Raw genomic sequence first — 24,403 nt, forward strand, 5'->3', positions numbered from 1 at the left:
TGAAGAGATTCATTTCATTTTTAATGCAAGCCAAGGAGGAGCAACTAGATTCCAGTTATTGTGAAGTAACTGAACTTAGCAAAATCACAAGATGGATACAAGTAACTAGGTAACTAACAGACAGTGAAATTAAAAAGAATATTAAAACAACAGTCTTATATTAGCTAATTTGCTTCCCATTGTGTTCATCGATGGTAAGAAATAAATTCTAAGCTAGTAAATATTGCTATTTAATAAGAACCGTCTTCAATGAGTAGGACTTTGGAAGTACTAACTACTAACAAACATGAAGAAGGAAAGAGAGGGTAAAGAAGGTGTATGTGTATCTGTATGATTGGATGGCAAAGGACAAATTGAGATAGTGTCTTCATTTTGATGAATCAAAATCATGGACAATAAGAGGTCTTCTGCAACACCATCTACCTCACAGGACATTTTTCTTCCTACAATTTCGTCTCCATTATTTGGGCTAAAGCCCGTATAATAGTTGGCCTGGGTATCACTTGCCTCCAATATAATTATTAAAACAAAGGGAAGAGAAGAGATGGTGGGTTTCATCTCAATTACACAGCGATTTTAGTCTCTGAATTTGGTGAGGACGTTGTTACATTAATTCCTTAAATTAAGAAAATGTCAAATAAGATTCTAAATTAAATTACTTACGGTTACTTTAATTCTTAAACATACGTTAATATTATTATTTCAGTTTCACATTTGCACCTTGAGATATTTTTTTTTTTTATCTCAATTTCTTTCTATTCAGACAAATATCATAGTGACTTCTAATTTTAGGAGCTAAAGTGATTGTTTGTTCATTTTATTTTCTCGTCAATTTGAATTAAGCATCTGGAAAAAAACCAACAAACTAAATTTTAAAAAATAAATCATTTAAAATAGTTGTTAATCCAAACTGATTTATTATTTGGATTTGGATAAAGTGCTATACTTCTTTCAACATGTTTAGAATATTTTCTATATATGCAATTTAAGCAATTCATTTTGAATTTCATATATCATGTTAATTGACTCTCATAATATTACATCATATTTAAGTCATTCATACACATTTTATTTTAATAATATAGTTTTATACAACTCTTACATGATCCCACCTTTAGATGACCTTTAAATGGCAAAAAAAAATATTTTTTAATCTTAAGCAATGTTATTTATAGAAATAACCAAGCTTAATTTTAAGCAACGAACATGATACATAAATATCCTCTAATTAAATGAAATAAAAAAAACTAAGCAATGATGTCTTGAAATAGGCAATTCCTTAAGCAACTAGCTGAAAATGCTTTTAATGCATTGAAATAAACTAATCCAATACACTCGTCTATTATAAACTAATCAAATAGAAGCCTAGCTTATTTCAGTCTTTCGGTCAAATGAATCTTTAACAAGCTTCATTAATTCGACCATCCTCAATCATAGTTGTTCCTGTCGTTCCATTATTCTTTCTTCCAATTTAGTGTAGCGCAAGATGCCCTGCAGCATCCAAAAGCTTACCCAGTCTTTCTGCAACCGTAGTCAAAGTTGTATCACTCTTGCAGAACGCAAACCTGACGTATCTCTTCTGGTAGTTTAAGCTAGAAACTTCATTTGAAGACAAGTTTGTATGAAAAAATCCTTGACCTGGAACAGCCACTACCCCTGCTTCTATTATCAGTTTCTTAACAAATTCTACCTGTGAACAAAAAACACTTATTGCTAGAAACAAACAGTAGAATAATGGACTTATGTATTGCAGAAAATTTCCACTTAGATGGAGTTAAGGACTATAACCGTTGAAATAGTTCCTACACTATAGGAGAGTAAAGAGTGCACATACATCTGAAAGGAGCCAATTGTCAGGAAGCTCGGCAAATAAGAAGAAGGAACCCTGAGGTATAAACACTATCTTAAAACCTACTCCATCTAGCAACTTGATGATATAGTCTCTTTTTGATTGATAGTCCTGCATGCATTTAAAAAATATATAGCTTTGTTATGACTTCTTTTTATTCTTTGGGGAGGTGAGTGAATAATGCCATCAAAGTTCTACTTCTTCTAGTTGTATAGAACAACCACTAGTACCATATCTCCTCAAATGTACTTTTGACACTTACTCTTCTGAGTGATTCAAAGTATTCAGGGGGACTTCTCAAAGCAGTCAATGCAGCTTCCTGAAAAGGTGCCGGAGCAGAATCTGTAACTCTTCCGTGAATATTTCTGATAGCAGACGCAAGAAAAGCTGGTGCAATTGCCCATCCAACCCTCCAACCTGATGATACATGACAGACCAACAGTGAGTTAACGGCATTCTTTATAACAATGATGAGAAGGCTAAAAAACTTCCAGTGTAGTTTGGTTCATGCAGCTTTGACCTGTTTACCTGTGACGCTGAATGATTTTGACAAAGAAGACGTTATAACAGTCCGCTCTAGCATTCCAGGAAATGAGGCCAGGGATATATGTTTTAGGTTGTCATACGTTATATGCTCATATACCTACATTAAGAATCCAAAAGAAGGCTAAACATTACACTATTTAAATACCACACAAATATTCTAGTCTTGCAAATTTGAAATTCCAAGTTAATTTTCTTGTTGTTAGGCAAATTCATGCAGAGAAGTACAATAATCCCAATTAAAAAGCAGATAAACAGTGATAACATTTTGTAAAGGAAAAGTCAATTAATGGCAAAAAAAAGGAGAAAATGTCATGTGATAGTTAGCTGTTGGCATGTGTAAGTTGTAGCCCCCTAAAACCACATTTACGTGCTATAGGCTATAGCCTCTAGGACATATTTCCTTTAAATACACTGAATAGCAGTGGCAGAAGAAGATTCATATGGACCATGCATATGTATATCTAACTATTTTAATTCATCACACAAATGTCATGTTTAATCCTGGAATTGAAGTTCAATCAGCACAAAGTAAAGGAGTATCATACTTCATCTGTTATAGCCAGGCAATTCCGGCTGCAGCATTCTCCAGCAATAATCTCAAGTTCCTCTTTTGTGAAAACCTTTCCAGTAGGATTGTGAGGACTGTTTAAACTTCATGTCAGCATTTTGTAGTTCATATCATGAGACTAAACATTTTTTTAAAACATTGTGATGCATAACAAAAAACTTGTTGTAACTTGTAAGTTGTAAGGGATTGTTTTTATATAACACGGTTACTGAAAGCCTACAAAACAAAATGATGAAAGAAAATAAAAGCATCTCCTCAATGCTTAACCCTTTTTGATAGTGGCCTGTGAAAGAAAATCTGAACCAAAGAAAAATGAAACACAAACAAAACACACCATACTTCTTCAAGAATTCCACTGCCTCACAAAATTTGGGCATATCAGAGGCTAATCCTTGGGAGTTCTTGACAATCATCAAAATACACAAAAAAAGATAACTTGAATCATTAATTACATTCAAAATTTCAAATTATTACAAGCTTAAACCATAAACTGATAGCACCAGCATTTCTTATTCACATTTTTTATTTTATAAAAATATCCACTCAACCGCCATTCTATTGATTGAAGGATATCAAGGGGACTAGTCTGAGGCTTCCCAAGATGAGGATGATGTCTATCTAAATTCTAAAGTGGAAGGAGTTATGAATTTGTGCAATTTCTAACCTGTTCAGCACTATGGCTTTGGTTTTCTCAGTAAATGATCGGAGTAATTTGCTTGGATCCAGAGTCCATTGAGGCGGGTCAAGTGGCACGTGAATCTGTCCAATTAAGTTTACAAAATCAAGGGGACATTACATAAAGGACAAAATTAATATAATGTAATACTACTATTATCAGTAGAATTACCACAACACCACATAGAAAGCTGCACTATGAATCATTGTTCATAAATCATAAATCATAAGTAACACATGATACAGACTTAAACAAGGTTCAAGATAGCAAGCTTACAGGGACTCCCCCGGCCATGGCAACACATCCTTCATACGTTTCATAGGAAGGGTCAAAAAGTATGACTTCGTCACCCGGATCAATTGCTGTTTGAAGCACAACATAATGACAATTAAGGAAATACTATGTAATGTAACTAACTCGTAACCTTAAAGCTCGTAAACTAACAAGATTACAAGTATAACAACAGAAGAGAACATACTTGCAAAGATTGCAGCTGCGAATGCCTCGCTTTGACCGCAGCAAATAGCTACGTCAGTAACAGGGTCGATGTCTAAACCATGCATTTGCTTCACCATCTTGGCCAAGAGATCACACACACCTTGCACGTGCCTCGAATGAATTACAAAGAGTAGTTTACATCAATAGTTGACAAAATGAAGATATATATATATTATGTTATGGGACTAGTTGTAGTAGTTATGTTGTGATTGTTGTGTGAAGATTGAAGAAAGCTACCTGTACTGGTTGAAGTCGGAATTGATGGCAGAAACGGCGGCGTTTTTGAGGTGGGGAGGGGAGGGGAAGTCGGGGAAGCCCTCGGCGAGGTTGATGGCGTTGCATCTCTGAGCGAGCTGGGACAGTTCTTGAATGGAAGACGATGTAATCTTCTTTGCTGCACGCGACAACTTTCCTTCCATTATTATATTTTCTCTGTTTTTCTTTCTTACTTCATCTCAAGCATGCCTTATCTTTAGCTGTCTAGAGATGGTTACATATTCATCGTTTTGCACAACTCATTAATATACAAAAATTAAGAATAAATTATTCAAATAATACAAGAAAAAATAATTTTGATTAAATTTTATTTATTTTTTGGTTAAATTTTAAATTAATTAAATTCTTTTTTTTCTTATAAACGGGAGGATTAAAAAAAAAAAAAAAGATGAGATGGTTGCATTGGTTTGCCCTCCTGAACCCGCTCAAAAAAATGTTCTCATTACTCAATTCAAAATAAACATTCTCATGGATGGGAAGAAGAATCATAAAATAAAGAAGAAAAATTGGAAAATTATTTAAGGAATTAAGGGGACTATTAGACACTTGGAAAAAGACAGAGACACAAGACATATACGATGGGTGAAATAATTTGATAAGAAGAAATAGCAAAGAGAAATAGTGTCATTTTTTTAATATAAAAACTTGAATATCATAGTATCAACTATCAAGTATGCGATTTTTAGTAGATCACTTTAATAAATGAAAGGGTCCCAAATGTTTGGGAGCTTATTTATTTTAAATTTATATAAACAGAAATAAAAGCAAAAGAAATATAATAATTTTTATTCATTTAATTCACTGAGTGGAAAAGATAATAAAAAATAGATAAATTATACAAAAGATCTTTTTACTATTATAATAATAATAATAACAATAATAATATTTTTAATTTTAAAAATAATATAATACTATTAATTAAAATATTTTAATTTTTAATAATTCTATGTTACATTAAAATTAGTAGTATTTAAAATTTAAAAAGTAGCATTATAAGATTAAAACAAAACAAAAATATCTCTTAAATTTCTCTATTTTGGAGGGAAAAATTTTTGTGTGGATACCACAATTTTTTATTTTTTACTCTATAATATCACCTAACGAAACAAATAAAATATTCATTAATTTTTTTGAATTTTCATTCTTTTTTCACATTCCTCCCTTCAATCACACAAATGGAAAAAAATTATCATATCATATTTGCAATCAAGTTGAAAAAACAAATTCAAATCTTCAATAATTTTTTCAATGAAATGTTATAATTTTTAAAATTACTTTCTATTTTTTAAAACAATTCATAAAACTAGAGTTAAAATAATTTCTGCCGGTACAAAATTGAATTTTATTTCCAATTGCATTATTCAAACAGGTCTTAGAAAAAATTAATATGGAGTTACAAGCTAAAGCCCATACTAACTTAAGTTCATGGGCTAAAAAAACCCAGAATGTCCTTAATCGGCTGATTTCTGTTGAGCCCAATGCTTGACACTTTTGTTTACAAATCTGAAGTTTGCAGTCTCAAATAGAATGGCAACCAAATGCTTATTCTCGAGAGATCGGGATTAAAAAAAAAAACAACTAGCATATATTTACAAAAAAAATACATATAGTATATGATAAAAATTGACATTCATGGAAATCACCCTCATCCAATTTCTTTATAATCCATTATGAGTAGGCTGATATTTATAAATATTGGTGAGTATTTATAGTTTTAAAAATTGAAAAAAGAAAATAATTTAATATCATATACTATAATTTTTTCAAAAAATTAAAACACTTACAAAATTAAAATAAAACTTTAAATATATACCCTTACAAAAAGATAGTAACGTATATGTATTAGCGCTTAGGGACTTAGGATATTTTTACATAGACAACAATACAAAAACTAGCTTATCTTATCTCAAAAAAAAAACTAGCTTATATTTGGTAAAAAAAAAAAAAAGCTTATCTATTCATGTAGTATGTATTACTAAATTATATAATGTCATGTTAACTTTTTATATGTGTAATTCAATAATTCATCACGTTGTCTAAATTTGAAATATCTAATAGCACATTTTCGTCAATTCTTCTTCCTCGATATATTTGTATTTACACATTTCCCCTTCTTCAAAGCTTAATGCATCATTCATAGGATAAATACAAATAATATTGTTATACTCAATTACACACGTAAACACCTAGCTAACCAGCAAAGAGTCTGGCAATAATGTTGGACACGTCTTTCTCTTAGGAGTGTATTGCGTTAGAATTTTAAAATATTTTTTTAGCATAAAAATATTTTTATATTTTAAAAGACATTGTGAGAATACATTAACTTTTGAAATTTTTTTCAAAAAAAAAATTTATAATTTTAAATTTTGTAATTTAGATTTTAATGGATTTATAAAACATGAATTCATAAAATTTGAAAAAACTTTATAAATTTACAAGATTTTAAAGAATTTCAAGAATTTTTAGAAAACATTTAAATTTACAAGAGTCTATAAAAGTAATTGAAAATCTACAAATTCTTCTTTTACTCATAAAAATCCAATGAACCTTCAATAATACCCTTAATTTTTTCATCAAAAATAAATAAGTGAATCACATGATCTTTTTTTTTTTATCTTATTCTATTCAACTTTTGAACATAGTAAATCCTATCCAATTAACAATTAAAGCTAATAAATTAGGTTTTTATTATTGTAAGTTTTTTTTTCACAATAAATGTTTTTTTTTTAAAGACAAAGCAAATCAGAGTACTAGTTATAGTGTCCACAAATCATGAAAGAAGACATGTTCCAAGACAGGTGTACCATAAGAAATAGAAGTTTCATGTTTAATCCCAACTTTATTCAATACTTCATTCTATGAATAAGTTTTAATAGATGAGATGAGTTTTAGATAACTTACCCTACCATTACTAAAAATGATGTTATTTCTCATCAATCAAATCCCTCAATATATTGCATGTCATAAATTGTTTATAAGTTTGCGAATATTTTTAGTGTTAGAAGCAAATTTTCATTTGAATATATAGTTAAGAATGAATGTATTTATATTGATAATGAAAAGTTGAATAAGCTACAATAAGTGTCATAAATAACATACAAAAAGACAAGGTCCCCATGAATCAAAATGTCTATATACCCATAATATACAACAAATAATTGTATTTGTATTTCAATAATAAAAAGTTGTTATGAATCAACAAGAGAAAAGAGAAGTGGTCTATACTTGAAAATCATAAGTTAACATGTTATTATTGAAGATTATCAAGGTATTAAAGGTTATGAAATGTCATACATAAATTATTATATTATCTTCAAGAAAGAGAGAAGGAATTACTAGTAATGAGTAGAAAAAAATTTCAAAGAATTCTTGGAAGTTTTTTTTGGGATTGTTTAATATATTTTTTATTGAAAAGTTATATAAAATTCATTAAAATCCATACTAAAAAAGAAATTCATTGAAATCTCTCTATATTTTTTAATATTAGATGACTTTTTTTAACGTGTAATTTTTTTTAATTAAATATAATTGCATTTTCGTTATACTTCTTAAAAAATCATAATAATCTTAACTAAATAATGCAAGAATTATTTATGTTATTTAAAAGTCTTGATGAAATATCTTAAAACCTTTTTTCTTAAAAAAAAAACCTTTTGAAATCCTTCAAAATCATAATTAAATACACTCCTTAGTTTTCTTTTGATTCTCTAGAATTGCACTTGCACACGCCATCAAGAATGCGATGTATATGCATGCAGCCAATAAAACTATCTAGCTACAAATATCATACCTTACAAAGCCTCTCTCTCTCAACAAATAGTTAAAACTGCTTGTATAAATTTTTACTGTGTTATGAAACTATTACATGATCATGAGACGATATCCTAGAAGATAAAACACCGACAAATGATGCGGCCAGCAATACACAACTACACTACACAAGCATATATCTCGCTCTCCCTCATAACCAAAGGCCTTCATCAATTCTCTTGTTCTTTTCTTTCTCCTTCAACAAACCATTTCCAATTCAAAAACATGGCTCGTAATTTTTCTCTTGTGTTCACCTTGTCCTCCATTATTTTTCTCGTAACAACAGTACTACCCTCCACTGTTTCATCCACCTCAACACTGGAAAAACACCAAGTTCCACGCATAATGTGCGATGAGTGCAAGCTTCCACCTCCACCTCCTCCTCCTAAACCAATAGAGTGTCCACCGCCACCGTCCCCTCCACCACCGATACCACCATCGCCTCCACCACCATTGCCGCCATCACCTCCACCTCCGGTTATTAAATGTCCTCCGCCGCCAAAACCACTACCACTGCCGCCACCACCACCCGTGGTTGTTGAATGTCCACCGCCGCCAAAACCACCGTGCGGAGGCGGAGGTGTTGACTGCTTGCTGCCCACTTTTCCGGAGACACCAGACGGACCCCATTACCTACTATCGCCACCGGGCCTTCCGTCGCCAGGAACGCTAGATCTTGATGACATTATCAACGGTGCAAACATGATTAATCCACTGCTACGCTACTTCTCGTTGCACTCCTTCACTTTTCTTCTCCTTCTTTGCCTTCCCTATTTCTTGTTCGTTTGATATATGCATTTTTGTTTCGCTTCTCTCTTTTATTACTTGAGCAAGTGGACTAAGATATTTGAATGAGAAAAATAAATTGTTGTTTAGCTCTTCGTAGAAACCAAGCATAAGATTAATTGTTGTTTAGCTTCGTGTCCTTGACTAGTGTTGAATTTAACGATCGAATAAATATTATTGGTTCAATTTGTTCACTGATTAATATGTATGCTTAATTCCAGAGTGACGGCCTCTTCTTCGTTTCTTATATCTCGCATATATATATATATATATATATATATATATATATATATATATATATTATTAGGATATATCTCGCATATATATAGACTGAGGATTAGAGCTTTCGATCAATTCATTTGCTTAATTATGCGACGTAGAGTGTATATTCCTTTTCAGAGTATACGAAGGCTATCGGTACGTATATGCATTATTCATCTTGGTGTTATTTAAAAGAGTGATTAATAATATAGTCCAACATTCTTTCAAAAAAAAAAAATATATATATATATATATATATATATAGTCCAACATAGATTCTCTTTACGTAAAACTTTATAAGAGAAAAAAAATGAAAAGGTAAAATAGAATTAATTAAATTTTCCATAAGTTAAAATCAATTTACATGTTTAAACTTTAATAAATTTCTCTACTCTAGGATTTTAACTTAATTTAATTCATTTAGGATTCTTCCCTGAAGTAGTGGTTACTACTTACTAAGAGGTTGGAGTCGGAGATGCCATTTGATTTGCATTGATTCGTATCAATGCAAGAAAAATTCTATCTTCGGAAATATTTTCTAAATTGGATCGTAACTCCTAAGATGACTTAATTTTAACAAATGCTTACGCTCACATGCATGGTTTAGCACTTGGGGCCTATGGAGTATGGACAGTCCTAGAGAGGCTGACCTCCCAGCTAGGATGACTTCGAACAAGTTCTTATCAAGGAGGCCAATTAACTTCTCAGAATGACTTCTAATCAAGTGCTTATGCCCACATCACTTAGAGCATGTTTGGTTTGGGGATAAGCTGAGCTTCTCATGGGTCTCATCTAGTTTCATCTTCTAACGTGAACAGTACAATAAACACACGAACTTTTGAATTTTGTTAAATCCTTTTTTTTTTATAAATGATTATCAGTGTCCTGGTTAAGAAATTTAAATTTAAGCAAAAATGGTTTAGTATATATTTCAATATTTTATCACGTTGTATGAAATTTCCAATAGCATTAGCCCAATTTATTTTATTTACGCATCTCCCCTTCTTAAGCTCAGCTATGTATCACATGATCAATACAGATAATATTGTACTCAATGATATACAGACCTAGCTAATAGCTAGCTAGCAGGAGTCGCTGCATAAATAATTAATTTCTTGGATATAATTTTTGGATTCTCTAGAATAGCACGTGATTAAGAATGCGATGTATATGCATGCTGCCAATAAATCTATGCACAAATATCTTACAAAAGCCAATATATATTTGCCTTCCGTTTTGTCCACTTATTAGATATATAATTGACGAGATGTTATACAAAAGGCCTGATATAATCCATTTGAAATTAATTTCTTATTATTTATACATCCTATTCTTCAATCTTTTAATTTTTCCCCAATTATATTCTTGGGCAGTTTGCAATTAATGGTTTTCAACTTTTCGTGGAGAGGTTTGTGGTTGGTTTGAGATGGGGTTCAGTTCTTTGCAGTTCTCCGTGTCAATTCGCTTGGGCTCGATGTCGTTCCAGTCAAAGAAGGTGAACGAGGCGCAAAACTCGCTGGTTTTGTTGTTGCTGAAGACAAAGTAGAAGGATTTGTGGGTGACGGCAAAACGTCGTGAAGGAGGGAAAAAGGATGAGAGAGAATGGAGATAGGGGCAAATTGGGAAAACAATGGAAAAATAGAAAAGAAAAAATATATATCAGTTTAACCGTAAAAATATGATTTCTCGCAATGCAAAAACAGTAATAATACATAAACAGTCATGTATTTTAGACATATATTTAACATTCATTTTTTTATCTCCATTTGTCTCATCCTCTTAAATTATATAACTTATCATATTTATATTTGTCTTTTTCTCCTTCAAGTTATCTAATAATATAGGGTGTCCATTCATCTTATTCATGAAAAAATTGACAATGTCTTCCACCCTAGACCTTGCTATAGATTATCCACTACAAACAATTAGTTTAAATTAATTAACTTAATTGTATTTTATTTTACACGAAGAAAAACAGATCTTTTCCAATTTAATGAAATGATAAATACATTGAGTTACATTATTGAATTAAGTATGATCATGCTTTTAACTTGATTATATTTTTGATCCCTTAAATTAGGAGCTCTATTTTTTTCCTCCAAATAATTTTTTTACATTATTTAGTTCCTAAGTTTAAAAAATATTTTTTTTAATCCTTTAACTGGAATTGGAGTCAATAAAAAGTACTTTTCTATTTGAGGGAAGAGACTTTAAAAAAAAAAAAAAAAAAGACTTTCCGAATTTGAGGGATTACAAATGCAAAAAAGAAAAATCGGGCACAAAAAAACAAAATACCTAATGTGAGAGACAAAAATATAATTAATCAGCATGAGTAACCTTTTAGTTCCCATAAAAAAATTATCCCCATAAAGTAGAAGGTTTATTTTAATCTTTTTAAGTTTTTTATTTTAGTTCCTACATAATCATAACAACGTTAAATAAAAACAGTTAAGCTTAATTTTATTTACAAAGTATTGTTATAAACTTGATTAATGTTGTTACTTGACAAGCAAAAAAGTAAAATTAAAATTTTTAAATCTTTAGGAAAACACGAATACTTGGTACGAGAGAAATTTTAAGTTTCTGTTTGGAATGTTTGATTTTTCTGAAAAAAATGTGTGAAATTTATTCGATGATTATGAGACGATATCGTAGAAGATAAAATAGCAATAAATGGTGCGGCCACGGGCCACCAATACACAAGCATATAATATATCGGTCTCCCTCGTAACCAAAAGCCATTTCCAACTCAAAAAACATGGCTCCTTTTCCTCTTATGTGCTTCGTTATTTTGCTCCTATCCTCCACTGTTTCAGTCACAGCCACCGCCACCCAAACAACCTTAACAGTGGGAAAACTCGACCAAGTTCCACACATAATGTGCAAGGAGTGCGAGCTTCCACCCCCACCCCCTAAAGAGTGTCCTCCGCCGCCGATACCACTAGCACCTCCACCACCGTTACCACCATCACCTCCACCACCGTTACCACCATCACCTCCACCACCGTTACCACCATCACCTCCGCCACCCTTACCGCCACCTATACCGCTATCTCCTCCGCCACCCTTACCGCCATCTCCTCCGCCACCCTTACCGCCATCTCCTTCGCCGCCAAATCTACCATCACCACCACCACTGGCTCCACCACCACCATTACCACCACTTGCACCACCACCACCACCGCTACCCCCATTGCCGATCCCACCAAACGGACCCGGCGAATACCTAGTGCCACCACCGCGCGATCCGAACCTGCCAGATCTTGACGATCTCAACGGTGCAAAGATTATTAATCCACTGCTATGCTTTTCAAACACTAGTTACTTCTCGTTGCACTCCTTCACTCTTCTGGTCCTTCTTTGCCTCCCCTATTACTTTTTCATGTGATACATGCATATATATAAATAATAGAATGCATTGTTTCGGTAATTCTTGTCCTCCCACTTATCTCCCAATTAATTATTATTATGGGTGCTTTATAACGGCGTACAACCGATGCAGTACACACTTATTCCATAAATTAAAATCAACATGCACTTTAACTTTTATAAACTTATTCTTTCATCTAACTTCTCCTAAAGATTTTAACTTTTAATAGTAAGTGGTTCTGTAGCAAACACACAAACCTTTTGAATTTTATTAAATACTAGTATTTTATATTTTTTTATTATTTGTTTCAAAAACTACCATTGTTCCCCGTTAATTAGTATTTAATTAGTGTGTTTCATACAAATTTCTTTTATACTAACTAGCAGCTCTCTTGTACCAAAGCCAAAACGAAATTGCTTAACAGAGAGAAAGAAGTTTTTGGTACAGAAAGGAGTTTTTTTTTTTGTACCAGAAACAAAAGAAAGGAGTTTTTTTTTTGTACCAGAAACAAAAGAAAGGAGTTTTACACAGTACGAAGTGTAAATGAATAACCTATTTCCGTCAATTTTTATTTATTTATTTATTTTTTAACCGATAACAAGGAAACAAAGTGTTTTTTCTTTAACTTGTAGTAACTTTTTCGTACAGTGATTCTGCAGTCATTGTACCTATACAAGAAATACATAGAATCCAGTTTGTCTGTTTTTTGTTTCGAATAACTGTTTTGTTGGATATGGATTGGAAGCGATAAAACTGGGGGGAAATGAATGGAGCTTGAAATATGAAAGGGACTCGAGAATACGTCGTTTGTGGTATGGGGTAGAAAATTAACCTTATACAGATTTAGGTCCACCGTAAGCCTATCAATTTTGTTCGATGGACGAGTTTTTGTTGTCCACTTGTTTTGTCCTTATGCTATGATGAGACTATTACAATAAATTTGTGTTTTAATGTCGATTAATTTTTCTTATACTATGAGCATTATAAGAAATTTGTGTTATCGTGTACACTAAAGAAACCTTATATTAGCATCAGCTTTACATCTGCTTGCGTTTTGATGCTTCAAAGTCAGAAGTTACTTAGTTGCATCCATGTTTTTGCCAACGCTAACTAGCTCAGGGTCGACACTAACTAGGTCAACCAAAACATGGATGCTAACTTGGATGTCATCATAAGAAAAAAAAAATGCCGACTCCTCCTGTGTTGTGGAAACCAACCTGTTGGAGACACTAGATTAGTTGATCAAAGGTTGAACCAATGTGATGTGTCACTTATTGTCCCTATTAATACTATATATATATATATATATAATATAATATAACTAGTAAAATTTTAAAAAATAATATAATATAAATATTATTTTTGTCATCAATTAGCTAATAATAATACAATGGTCTAATGACATCTGAGTCAAAAGAGATAAGTTAGTTGTTACGTAAATATTGAATAATGAAGAGAAATAGGTAGATGAGTGGAATTCAATGGTTACAACAAAAACATAAAAAAGATCTATAAAAAGCACAGTGAAAAAATAGAGAGAAAAAATGAAAAAGAAAGGACGGAAAAAAGAAAAAAAAATAGAGAGAAAAATGACAAATTTTTTGTCGAACGTGAAGAAATATTTAAAAGTTTTGACTGCTAGTTATAACTCAGTGCAACGATTAAAGAGGCATGCACAAAGTCTGGATTTACTCCATTGTATGATTTCGCATGTTGGCTTATTAAAATGAAAGGAGTACATTGTTCTTTCTCTCTTCCATTTCATACGTGTCGTTCTTATATATTTTCTATAATTTCCTTTTTTATGTTAATTTGCTTGGTTCTTATATATGTTAATTGATTTTATTATTCTTGCTATCATTCTTTTCATGAGCCTCTGGGCGTCATAGCTTCTAGGATTTGAATGTGGATTAACTTGTTTTTACTTTATACATAAAAGAAAAATAAATTCTCAAAGGGAATACATTAGATTGAATGCATGTATGTGCTAACCTTATGCTTCACCTGTTTCATAGATGGTGGAGAAAATTCTTTCTACAATTGTAAATCTAGTTCCCCGCATATTTTATTTTGTGATGAATTATATATGTTGTGAAAAATCACCTGTATAATTCTATCTCTTTTAATCAACAGCAACAAATGTAATTCATGGTAAAATAAAAATTAGGGATTATAACTTTGAGTGTTTTAATCTACTCGCTAATGCTGGATGCGATTCTAAGTAATCTCTTTTTACTTCATGCAATGGTTCGATAATTTTAATTGAGTATCAATTCTACCTTTAATATGTTCAAATCACAAGAGTTTATAGAATAGTCATTTGCTATCATAAATTCTTTCGCTAGAGTAAATTTAAAAATAAAAAATTTCAAACACAATATTTTATTAAAATAAGTAACAATTTATGATATTAATTGAATAACAATTCTATCTTTAACGTTGTGAATTGTAAGGATTTGATCACTAATTATTTGCTAACTTAAATCCTTGTGTTAAGTTTTAATAGAGTATAAAAAAAAAGAGTTTTTTTATAACAAGATTCAAGAATATATTTTTTTGGCCTAAAGTAAATATTTATAAAATTAATGATGTTGCGCAATTAATCAGAGGTCCCTAATTATATATATATATATATATATATATATATATATATATATATATATAAAATTAAAAATTAATTGTTTTTAATTTTGTATTCTTATTTATATTTTTTCAGCCTTTCCAATTTTTATGTAAATATCAGTATTTCTATTATATTTCTCTTAAATTAATTAATCAATATGTTCACTCTATTTCTTATTTATTTCTCTTCTTTCCTTTTATCATTTACGTATTTTTACTCTATTTCCTTCTTCACCGTCAAATATACTGTAATTTAGTATTATTTTATTTCAAAACTTTAACTGTTTTAAAATTTGAATATGTACTAGTACTCATTTTTTCAATCATTTGACTCTTTTTTTTAGTGAAGTATTAAATAAATTTGATTTTTACATGATACTTATAGTTGAATATTAATAACTCTGAATTTAGTGGAGTAAATAAGATTATTTTAATTTAAATTTGTATAAATAAAATATTTCTTCATTTCTAGTAAAGAATTGAAAAAGGAGAGAATAGTAACAAATATCCGGCACCAACAAAAAAAAATTATACTGACACTAACAAGGTTAAAAGGAAATAATTAATCTTATTATTAAGGAATAATTAATCTTTATTTTTTTTGGTCAGCAGGAATAATTAATCTTATTTTTTCACCAAATTGTTTTTAGGAGTAACTTTTATACACTTATTTTATTTTCACTTTATTTTTTTATTACATTACTCATTTATAAGTTTTTTCATAACTTTCTTTCTTCTTATTTAAAAAGAAAAAAGAAAAAGGAAAAAAGAGAGAACATGATCAGTTTTGATTCGACCCACTTGAACGCCGTTTGATTTTACCAGCAATAATAAGCCGCCAAAATGTAATTGAAAATTGAAATTCAAACTAAGTAGTACTATTGGTGCTAAATTAAAATGAAGTGTTATTTCGCGGCACTGACACCTAGCAGTTGCAGTTTCCTCAAAAAAAAAAAAAAAAACAACAGGGTCAAAAGAGTAACGGCATACCATAAACTTTACTTATCTCTATCCTTTTCTTCTGCATCTGCACTAAAATATACTATTTTGTTGATTTGTTTTTCTGTTTCTGTCAATCCTTCCGAAATTCTGCAGAAAAAATGTCAAAAGCAAACGCAAAGAACAAATCCCCCTCCACCGAGCTCCACCCTCCTTACTTCGAGGTATCTATCTCCCTACTCTGTCACATTTATTTGAAATTTTAATGAAAGGATTTTGTGACGGTTTTTGCTTTTTTGTTCTTGCAGATGATTGCGGATGCGATATCGTCCTTGAAAGACCGCACGGGTTCGAGCCAGCCAGCGATAGCCAAGTTCATCGAGGACAAGCACAGCAAAGTGCTCCCTCCCAACTTCCGGAAACTTCTCTCCGTTCAGTTGAAGAAACTCGTCAAATCGGAGAAGCTTTACAAGGTCAAAAACTCTTACAAACTTTCTTCCGCCACGGACAAAGAGACCCAGAAGAATACCGAAACCGAGCCCAAACAGAAGGTTGAAAAGAAGAAGAAGAAGAAGAAGAAGGTGGGTGAGAAGATTAAGAGGCTGAGCCAAGTGAAGACACCCGAAACTCTGAAGAAGAAAGCACCCACCAAGAAGGACGCGGCGGCAACTAAGAAGAAATCTGCGTCGGCGGTGGAAGGTTCAGGAGGAGGGAAAGTGAAGTGTTTGAGTCAGGTGAAGACCCCTGAGGCCTTGAAGAAGAAGAAGCCCAATTTGACACCCAAACCTTCCAGGCCCAACAGGAATGCTAGGAAATGAAACCACCACTTGTGTCGTATGTATGTTAATGCTTTTTTTTTTTTTTTTAAGTTCTGTTGCCTTGAAGTGGATTATTGTTATGATCAACTTATAACAGTTGACGATTGCAATGTGGTAGTTTCTGCGATTATTTATTCGATGTGGGATTTTTTCCTCCTAATCATTTTTTTGGGTGTGCGTTTATTTTAGTTTTATATAACACCGGAAAATGTTCCTGAAATTGGCTGCAATGATCCCGGTTTACAAGCTAATCAATTTTGAATTGTGTTCATCTATTTTGGTACAATGAGATCAGGGATCAGCATACATGTCATAGCAATGCAAATTATCTGTGTGTGCAATTTCTTTTCCCATTTACCCGTTCTTCATTTTCGGTAATTTAAATGTCAAAGCTTTGTGAAATTTATCATCCTATGTTTTTTCATTTGCCTGTTACATTAGTATCCGACATTTTGTGTTCTTGGAGGGGGATTACTTGTTAGAGTGGTCAAAAGTTGAAGATTTTTACTGTTATTCTACCTATATTCTTCCTCAATAACTCCTTGTTATCTTGAGCCTTGATTTCTATGACCAAAAAACACATAAAAAGTCTGCTTGTAACAAATTTTGATTTTGATGGTGCCTTGTTTTCTTTGGTTTTTTCATGGCAAACTAGCCTAGCCATTTTGGTTTTTGCTTTTCCGAATATGTAATCTTAAGACCTTAAATCGTCCTTGGGATGATGCAGTAGAGAACCACCACGACTAGTAATAAGAGGAATAAATATATTTTTTAGTCTTTCAATTTTTTTTATTAATTCTTTAAATTTTTAAAGTATTATTTTAATTCTTTTTTGTTCATTGTGTTTGTGATTTTATAATTTGTGATAATTTTTAACCGTCAAAATTTATTTTTAATTACTTTTTTAAAAATGATTTTTGACAATTTTAAACTATTAAAATATTTGATTTATATGGTTTAGTGACTTTTTTTTTACATATTTTGGAAGTTTTAAAGAAGAAAAATAAAAAAACATGCATGTGAAATTGTGGCAATTTTTTTATATATTTTAATGATTTTAAACTATCACAAATTATTTTTAAAGAAATTAAATTTCAAAAAATCTAATCATAAAAAATTATCATAAATTATGACACCATTAACACTAAAAATGAGAGAGATTAAAATAATTTTTTAAAAAAATTTGAAAGACTAATAAAAAAAATTTAAGGACTAAAAAAATAATTATCTAAATTTAAAAAACTAAATACATATTTAGGCCCTAATGTCTCTCCATGTGTAAGGTGTGTTTGAATTTCTGCTTCATACACCCAAATCCCTCAGTGTGTAAATGTAAAAGTCAAAGAAACACAGCCATAGTCTTGGGAGTTTCAACTTCCTTAGAAGTAGAATAGGAATAGGATTGCAACCAAAATGATAATCTATAATACAACAAAGTTACAAAACAAAACAGCTAACAAAGTCAATGACTACTTAACCCTTCATACCAGTGCCAACCATGAACAACTGCAAGTCCAACAAGGGTCACAGTTCCGCACCTTAACCACCGTGAAACCCTTGTGGCAAAAACTACTACCTCGTAACATAATATAGTTGTGCATGTGGGAGACTGGGAGTTATAAGGTTACTTGATGATTAAAGGAAGAAGGAAAAGAATGAGACTGTGAATTTGAATTTTTTCCACTAGGAAAAATTAATAAACTAATAACTAACATTTATCAGTAAAAAATATAACACTTCATAATATGTGGATTGTACTGTTATATTTCTTGGCCTCGCATTATCGTTAACTAGCTACTGCCAATAGGACATATTGTATGATTTCCTCATGATCAATAAGACTTTTAACATAGGAAAATCCCACATGGGTCCATCATCAACTTCATTGCACCTTAATACTCATCTAATTGGTAACCTGACATTAGCATCAACTCTAATATATACCACTATCGAGGGAAATCCCTCTGTACACAACAATGAGGATCTAAAGATAGTACACACAAACACAGCACAAATAGAAATATATAACAAAAAAACACAAATTTATATATAGTTTGCCATCTTTTTCCTACATCAACAATAACATTTTAACAAATATTCGGTATTTCAAGTAAGATTATAAGTTTTCTATATAAACATGAGAAAGCCTTCTATATAAACATGAGAAAACCCTTCGTATTACATGACTCCCTCTCACTTGCGGTAGTTCCTTCTCTCATCACAATGACCTATTTTATAATTAAGAATGAATCTATTCATAAATGTGATTTAGTGAGCTTTAATTGTCCCCTCTATCCTCCACTCGACCTCCCGATTGTATGATTGTGGAATTCTCCAAAAAACAAATCAAGATACATTCCACTACTTAATTAAAATGTTACTTAACTTTTTACCCACTTAACATTTATTTGAAAGTTTGAATTGTTTTTAATTTCCAACACATTTATACCACATTAATAATTATTTTAAATACATATCTTCAATTCTTTAAAACACATTCACATAGAGAGATGAAAAACTTTAGTGTAATAAAGTTCCAGATTGAGCATTACTTCAAACATTGTGTGTAAAATATGGAAAAGTTAACTGGATATCAAGTTACATTAGAGATCTATCAAAATTTGTTTCCAAATCAATAACCGTTGTCACAACAAACTTTTTTTTTTCTCCTACTTTTCAACAATATGAAGGGGAAAAAAAAAGCATTCCTTAATTTAATAGTTCTTAGTTATTGTTCTTGTGAAGGATAATATGACGAGTGACAAAATCCATTTTGATTTATTAGATTTTTAGAACATAATTAATAAGACAATTTCCTTCAAGGTTATGGTTAATGTAGATAAATTTTTTTTATAAATTTATGAAGTTTCTTTGTAAGATGTGAAAATCGATGATTGACATATAATATTTTTTTAAGAGATTGACATATACTCTTGGATCAATAAAAAATGTTTAATTTGTATTATTTATAAAATATGTTTTTGTTTATACGTTCTTTTATTACAAGGAATGATAATGAAATATTGGGAAAATTATTCTCGAGTTGAATATTAAAAAAAATAGTATATGCAATTTGCTTATTCTTATTTAGTTCATTATAATTATTATTTATAAGTCAAAGTAATGTTTATTCTACTTATTTTTGTTTAAAAAATATTTGTTTTGAAAAGAAAATTATTGAAAAATTAGTGTGAATCTAATTATATATATTATATTTTTTTATCTAATGATTCTAATCCAAAATTTTAGTTAAGAAATTTAAGTCAAGTTACACTTACATAATGTTGGCTGAATGCATATTATTATATACTAAATTTTTCATATTTAATATTTTCACAAATATAGAATGATAAAAAAAAGCCATTAAACGAATTTATTTTTTCATAATTACTCTTTTTGATACGATAGGATAAATAAATAATTATTTTAAACTTATATTTATTCAATCAACATATTTAGATATATAATTCACAAGTTTAAAAACGTCTTACAGAAATTTTATAGTTAAAATTCATAATTGTACATATAAGTATAATAGTATATTTTTAATTTACATGCAAGTTCCAGATAATACTTTTTTCTTACAAATATTTATGCAAGGTATAATAATTTAATGTTTAATTACTCATTTCGTATATGTGTGTAAACGGTGTAAACCTTGAAAATTTTTGCAGGCAAACAAATTTATTACATTTTTTATCAATAAAAATAAAAGAAATTAAACAACAAAAAGTTATTATCCATGACATAACAATATTTTTTTTGCTAAAAAACAAAATATCTCTATAGCAAGTTATAAGACTAATTTTTCAAAACAGATAGATTATCGAAATAAATTTTATCTCTCCCATCAAAATCATCTCCATAGTTTCTAACAACACATAATATTCTCTTAGACATATAAATTAAAACCTTTCTAACATAATCAAAATTTAATAAGTTTTGGTTTCTAAAGTTAGTTGTCACTATGTTTGTTAACTTTAGCTATTATTATAATTGCCTAAAAAAAGGTTATTATTATAACACTACCACAAATTTTAAATTAATTAAGCGGTCTTAATAGCAACACTGTGTAACATGTTAACGTCAAGAACAAAAACATATTAAAATTTACTCCTCTAAGAAACTAAACCTTATGATTTTACATATAATATTAAAAGAGTAAAATTCAGACAGATGTAGAAATTAAACCATAATTTGATATTAATTTGATATGGACATATCATTTTCGTTCTTCACTTACTTGAGCCCCACTCCAACGTCGCTAATTCTTCACTTCAGCTATGACTTTCGACTTCACTTAGTTGTTGACGTTAATCTGTTTGTAGACGTACCTATATAATTTAATTAATACCTAACGTGGTGAACAGAACTGGCATCATTGATGGAATTGATGTTAAACTACCTGAAAAAGAACCAATCCCTGCGTTTCAACACAATCAATGAGAAAAGATGCAAGCAACAACATTGTCGTCCGATAATAAAAACACCACAAAAATTCAAATCCTTTCGGTTTGTGTTGTTTCCATTATCTCATAATACCAACTGCCACGTTTTACATCATATTTTTACGTGAATGAATATGTGATTAAATGGCTTAGAGTTTTTTTTAAAAAAAAATATATTTTTGATATAGAGTATTACCCATTTTGTTAATCATATTTCCATTGTATAACCTAATTATTATTTTTAGTGAGATTTTTTTAATCACATTTTTTCACTACTTATAAGAATTTAGTTGAGTATCATTTGGATCAAACCACAAATTGATAATGGCTAAAGTTTGATTCATGTTCCTTCAATTACTTTTAAAAAAAAAGTTAAAGCAAATTAGCTAAGCATAAAATAAATAAATTTGTTTATTATAATTTATGCTTCAAATATAAATAATATTTATATAAAAATATGTTAAAAATAATATAAAATAAAAAAGATTATCCATTTGCCTTTTCCTGATAAATTAAACTTCTTAAATAATTATATAGTTTGTGTCCTTACCAGTATTGTAGGCGACAATTATCTCTTAATTATTACCCTTTTTGATGTTCGAAAGTCAAATTAAACTTTAGTACTACCCCACCTCGGCCCGGTGGTCCATTCTAGAATCACACTGTTCTTCCGTAACCAACGAAAAACATAATTTCTTTTTCTTGTAGGAGAAACCAATATGTCAGTATCCATTACATTAAACAATGTAAGTCGATACGGTGAGAGAGAATTTGGATAATTTACATAAAGTTTTACATTAAACAATATGAGTAAGGAACATCTTATACATGGGTCCGATCCGAACCACGCCTCTTCACTCTTCAGGCATGCCGTCAACAACACAATTTACAAACAAAGCCTGTATATTACAAGTTACCTGTAATTTAAGCTTTGAAATATTATATTCTGTCAAAAAAATAAAAGCTTTGGAATATTATAATGGTGACTAAAAAAACGGAAAATATCAGAAATAAAGATGTTAATCTCCCTTAAATAAAATATTGAATTCAAATTTTCATAAATAAACAAACTCTTTAAGTGATATACTAATAATTCTGACTCAAAGAGAATGGTCTCTAATAAAATATAAATGTGTTGATTATCAAAACCATCAAATATAATTAATTCTATTAGAATTAGGGTGGGAAGGAAATCCAAAAAAAAAAAAAAAATAGAAAAAACTAGAGTGTAGGGGAAAAATTAGTAGCGTAGCATTGGAAACCTTGGCACGTGGGACGTGAAGTATATTATTAATTAGGGGAAGGAACATTGGTGATAAACTCAGCTACCAGAGTGGGTGTCGCATTTAATGTACCACTACCACCTCTACCTCACCTTCTTTCTATGCATACATATATACGAAATTATTAAATTAAGATTAGGAGCGTACCCAGAGGGTGCTTTCCCATGCCCATGCCATGTGTTATTTCGTCTGCATGCGCCTAACTTCACTCTTCTTTCTCACCCACCCCCATTTCATTTCTTCGTAAGAGAAAAAAAAAAAAAGAAAGGAGATGGAAGGCATCACCGCCAGCGTGTGCAGGGGCGTGAAGGAGTATTGGAGGAGGAAGGGGTACAAGAGGCTAAACGGGTCGGGCCGGAGGAGAAGGAACCGGGTGGAGCTTGGGAGCACCCGAACCGGGAAGGGTCGGTTCTGGAGGTGGAGGATCAGACTCGCACCCAAGATCCGAATCAGGAAAATCCCATCGCCGAAGAAGATGGTGCTGTGGGTTCGGGACGCGTACGTGAGGATGATGCTGGGCCTGGCCAACTCGCGGATCATGACTGTGAGCGCCTCAGCTTCGGGCTTCGGTGGGACCCTCGCAGGTGCGGACACGTCCTTCGCTGGGTTCGGGCGGGCCCCTCCCAAGGAGTACGACGAGAAGACCATCATCCAGATCTACAAGTCCCTCCTCATGGCGCATGGTGGTCCATTAGTTCCTCGTGACGCCGCCGCAACACAAATCCGGTGACCCTAACGGTAACGGTAATGCGCCAACCCGTCAAAGCACCCTTTTTTCTTATCAATTGTTCAATACCTTCTTACAGTTACTTCCCTCGATCGACCATGTTAATTTCTTTCTGTCATTCTATATTTTGTGATGAGGGTTTAATTACTTTTTAACGTGATTCTATCAACTCGATAGATTCGTCTTTTCTCACCGCCCCTATTCCTAAACTACATGTCAACGTCACCGGATTATACACAGACGCGAAATTGTATTATTATCTATGAAGTAAGGACACTCCAATTTCTTATCGTGTCCGGTTATTACGTTCTATATTTTAAATATTATAGATGTTCACGTGTTTATCGTGTCCGGTTATTACGTTCTATATTTTAAATATTATAGATGTTCACGTGTTTATGTTGTGTCTGGTGTCCGTGTCGTGCTTCGTATATTATTATGCTGCCAAACGCGGCTCTATTGATTTCGAGGTTTATCTTGTTGCTAGTGCTCCATGTTTTGCGCTGAAAGTCAACCCAAATTCAGGAATCCAAAAGGTTATGACCGATACGTAAAGATATATATGGCTAGTTTTATAATATCTTTCTTTATGAAAGAATTTTGTTGGTTTATTTAAATTAAAGCATGGGCCACAAGCCCACAAGCTCACTTACATTGAATTTTAATTGTTTTTTTTACTCGAAAATGGTGATAATAAAATAATTGTATTTTAAAATACTCGATCGTAGAAGATATGAATATGATACTATGTAATCATGCATTACTTATCTAAAAAAAAAATAAGCTGTTTTATGCGGGTGTGTGAATGACTTTATCTACTCGGGTGAAATAAAAAGGCAAAATTATATGACGCTGTATAGCTTGGGAATGAGTTTTTTTTTATATTTTATTTTTAGGCAAGCTTGGGAATGAGTATGCGTAGGTTT

The 24,403-nt window shown here is 31.2% G+C and overlaps 5 protein-coding genes across 5 annotated transcripts; 3 read left to right on the forward strand and 2 right to left on the reverse strand.

Annotated features, from left to right (window-relative positions):
* Nucleotides 1-1,279: 1,279 nt before the first annotated feature.
* On the reverse strand, nt 1,280-4,628 carry LOC100791933 (probable N-succinyldiaminopimelate aminotransferase DapC). Its single transcript, XM_003518868.5, has 9 exons — nt 4,375-4,628; nt 4,118-4,248; nt 3,916-4,001; nt 3,628-3,722; nt 2,941-3,037; nt 2,378-2,492; nt 2,112-2,266; nt 1,835-1,960; nt 1,280-1,690 (listed from the first exon to the last, which is right to left on the reverse strand). Exons 1-9 carry the CDS (start codon nt 4,554-4,556, stop codon nt 1,472-1,474), a joined length of 1,206 nt encoding a protein of 401 aa, XP_003518916.1. The 5' UTR covers nt 4,557-4,628; the 3' UTR covers nt 1,280-1,471.
* Nucleotides 4,629-8,568: 3,940 nt separating this feature from the next.
* On the forward strand, nt 8,569-9,012 carry LOC102666201 (leucine-rich repeat extensin-like protein 3). Its single transcript, XM_006575714.1, has one exon. The coding sequence runs from the start codon at nt 8,569-8,571 to the stop codon at nt 9,010-9,012; it is 444 nt and encodes a 147-aa protein (XP_006575777.1).
* A 2,883-nt stretch (nt 9,013-11,895) lies between these two features.
* LOC102666334 (acanthoscurrin-2-like) lies at nt 11,896-13,303 on the reverse strand. Its single transcript, XM_006575715.1, has 2 exons — nt 13,287-13,303; nt 11,896-12,523 (listed from the first exon to the last, which is right to left on the reverse strand). The coding sequence occupies exons 1-2, from the start codon at nt 13,301-13,303 to the stop codon at nt 11,896-11,898; spliced, it is 645 nt and encodes a 214-aa protein (XP_006575778.1).
* Nucleotides 13,304-16,291: 2,988 nt separating this feature from the next.
* On the forward strand, nt 16,292-17,181 carry LOC100306187 (H1/H5 domain-containing protein). Its single transcript, NM_001248194.2, has 2 exons — nt 16,292-16,425; nt 16,510-17,181. The coding sequence occupies exons 1-2, from the start codon at nt 16,363-16,365 to the stop codon at nt 17,017-17,019; spliced, it is 573 nt and encodes a 190-aa protein (NP_001235123.2). The 5' UTR covers nt 16,292-16,362; the 3' UTR covers nt 17,020-17,181.
* A 5,542-nt stretch (nt 17,182-22,723) lies between these two features.
* LOC100798623 (uncharacterized) lies at nt 22,724-23,819 on the forward strand. The gene has a single exon (XM_003518881.5). It carries the CDS (start codon nt 23,022-23,024, stop codon nt 23,478-23,480), a length of 459 nt encoding a protein of 152 aa, XP_003518929.1. The 5' UTR covers nt 22,724-23,021; the 3' UTR covers nt 23,481-23,819.
* Nucleotides 23,820-24,403: the final 584 nt, after the last annotated feature.

This window comes from Glycine max, chromosome 2 (assembly GCF_000004515.6).
Source record: "Glycine max cultivar Williams 82 chromosome 2, Glycine_max_v4.0, whole genome shotgun sequence".
NCBI classification, from domain to species: Eukaryota; Viridiplantae; Streptophyta; class Magnoliopsida; order Fabales; family Fabaceae; genus Glycine; species Glycine max.

Coding starts and splice junctions, on each gene's coding strand:
- LOC100791933 (XM_003518868.5), bottom strand. CDS start 4,556: ATGGAAGGAAAGTTGTCGCGTGCAGCAAAGAAGATTACATCGTCTTCC. Junction 4,002..4,117: donor CGCAGCTGCAATCTTTGCAA/GTATGTTCTCTT, acceptor TGCTTCAAACAG/CAATTGATCCGGGTGACGAA. Junction 3,038..3,627: donor AAAGCCATAGTGCTGAACAG/GTTAGAAATTGC, acceptor AAGTTTAAACAG/TCCTCACAATCCTACTGGAA.
- LOC102666201 (XM_006575714.1), top strand. CDS start 8,569: ATGTGCGATGAGTGCAAGCTTCCACCTCCACCTCCTCCTCCTAAACCA.
- LOC100306187 (NM_001248194.2), top strand. CDS start 16,363: ATGTCAAAAGCAAACGCAAAGAACAAATCCCCCTCCACCGAGCTCCAC. Junction 16,426..16,509: donor TCCACCCTCCTTACTTCGAG/GTATCTATCTCC, acceptor TTGTTCTTGCAG/ATGATTGCGGATGCGATATC.
- LOC100798623 (XM_003518881.5), top strand. CDS start 23,022: ATGGAAGGCATCACCGCCAGCGTGTGCAGGGGCGTGAAGGAGTATTGG.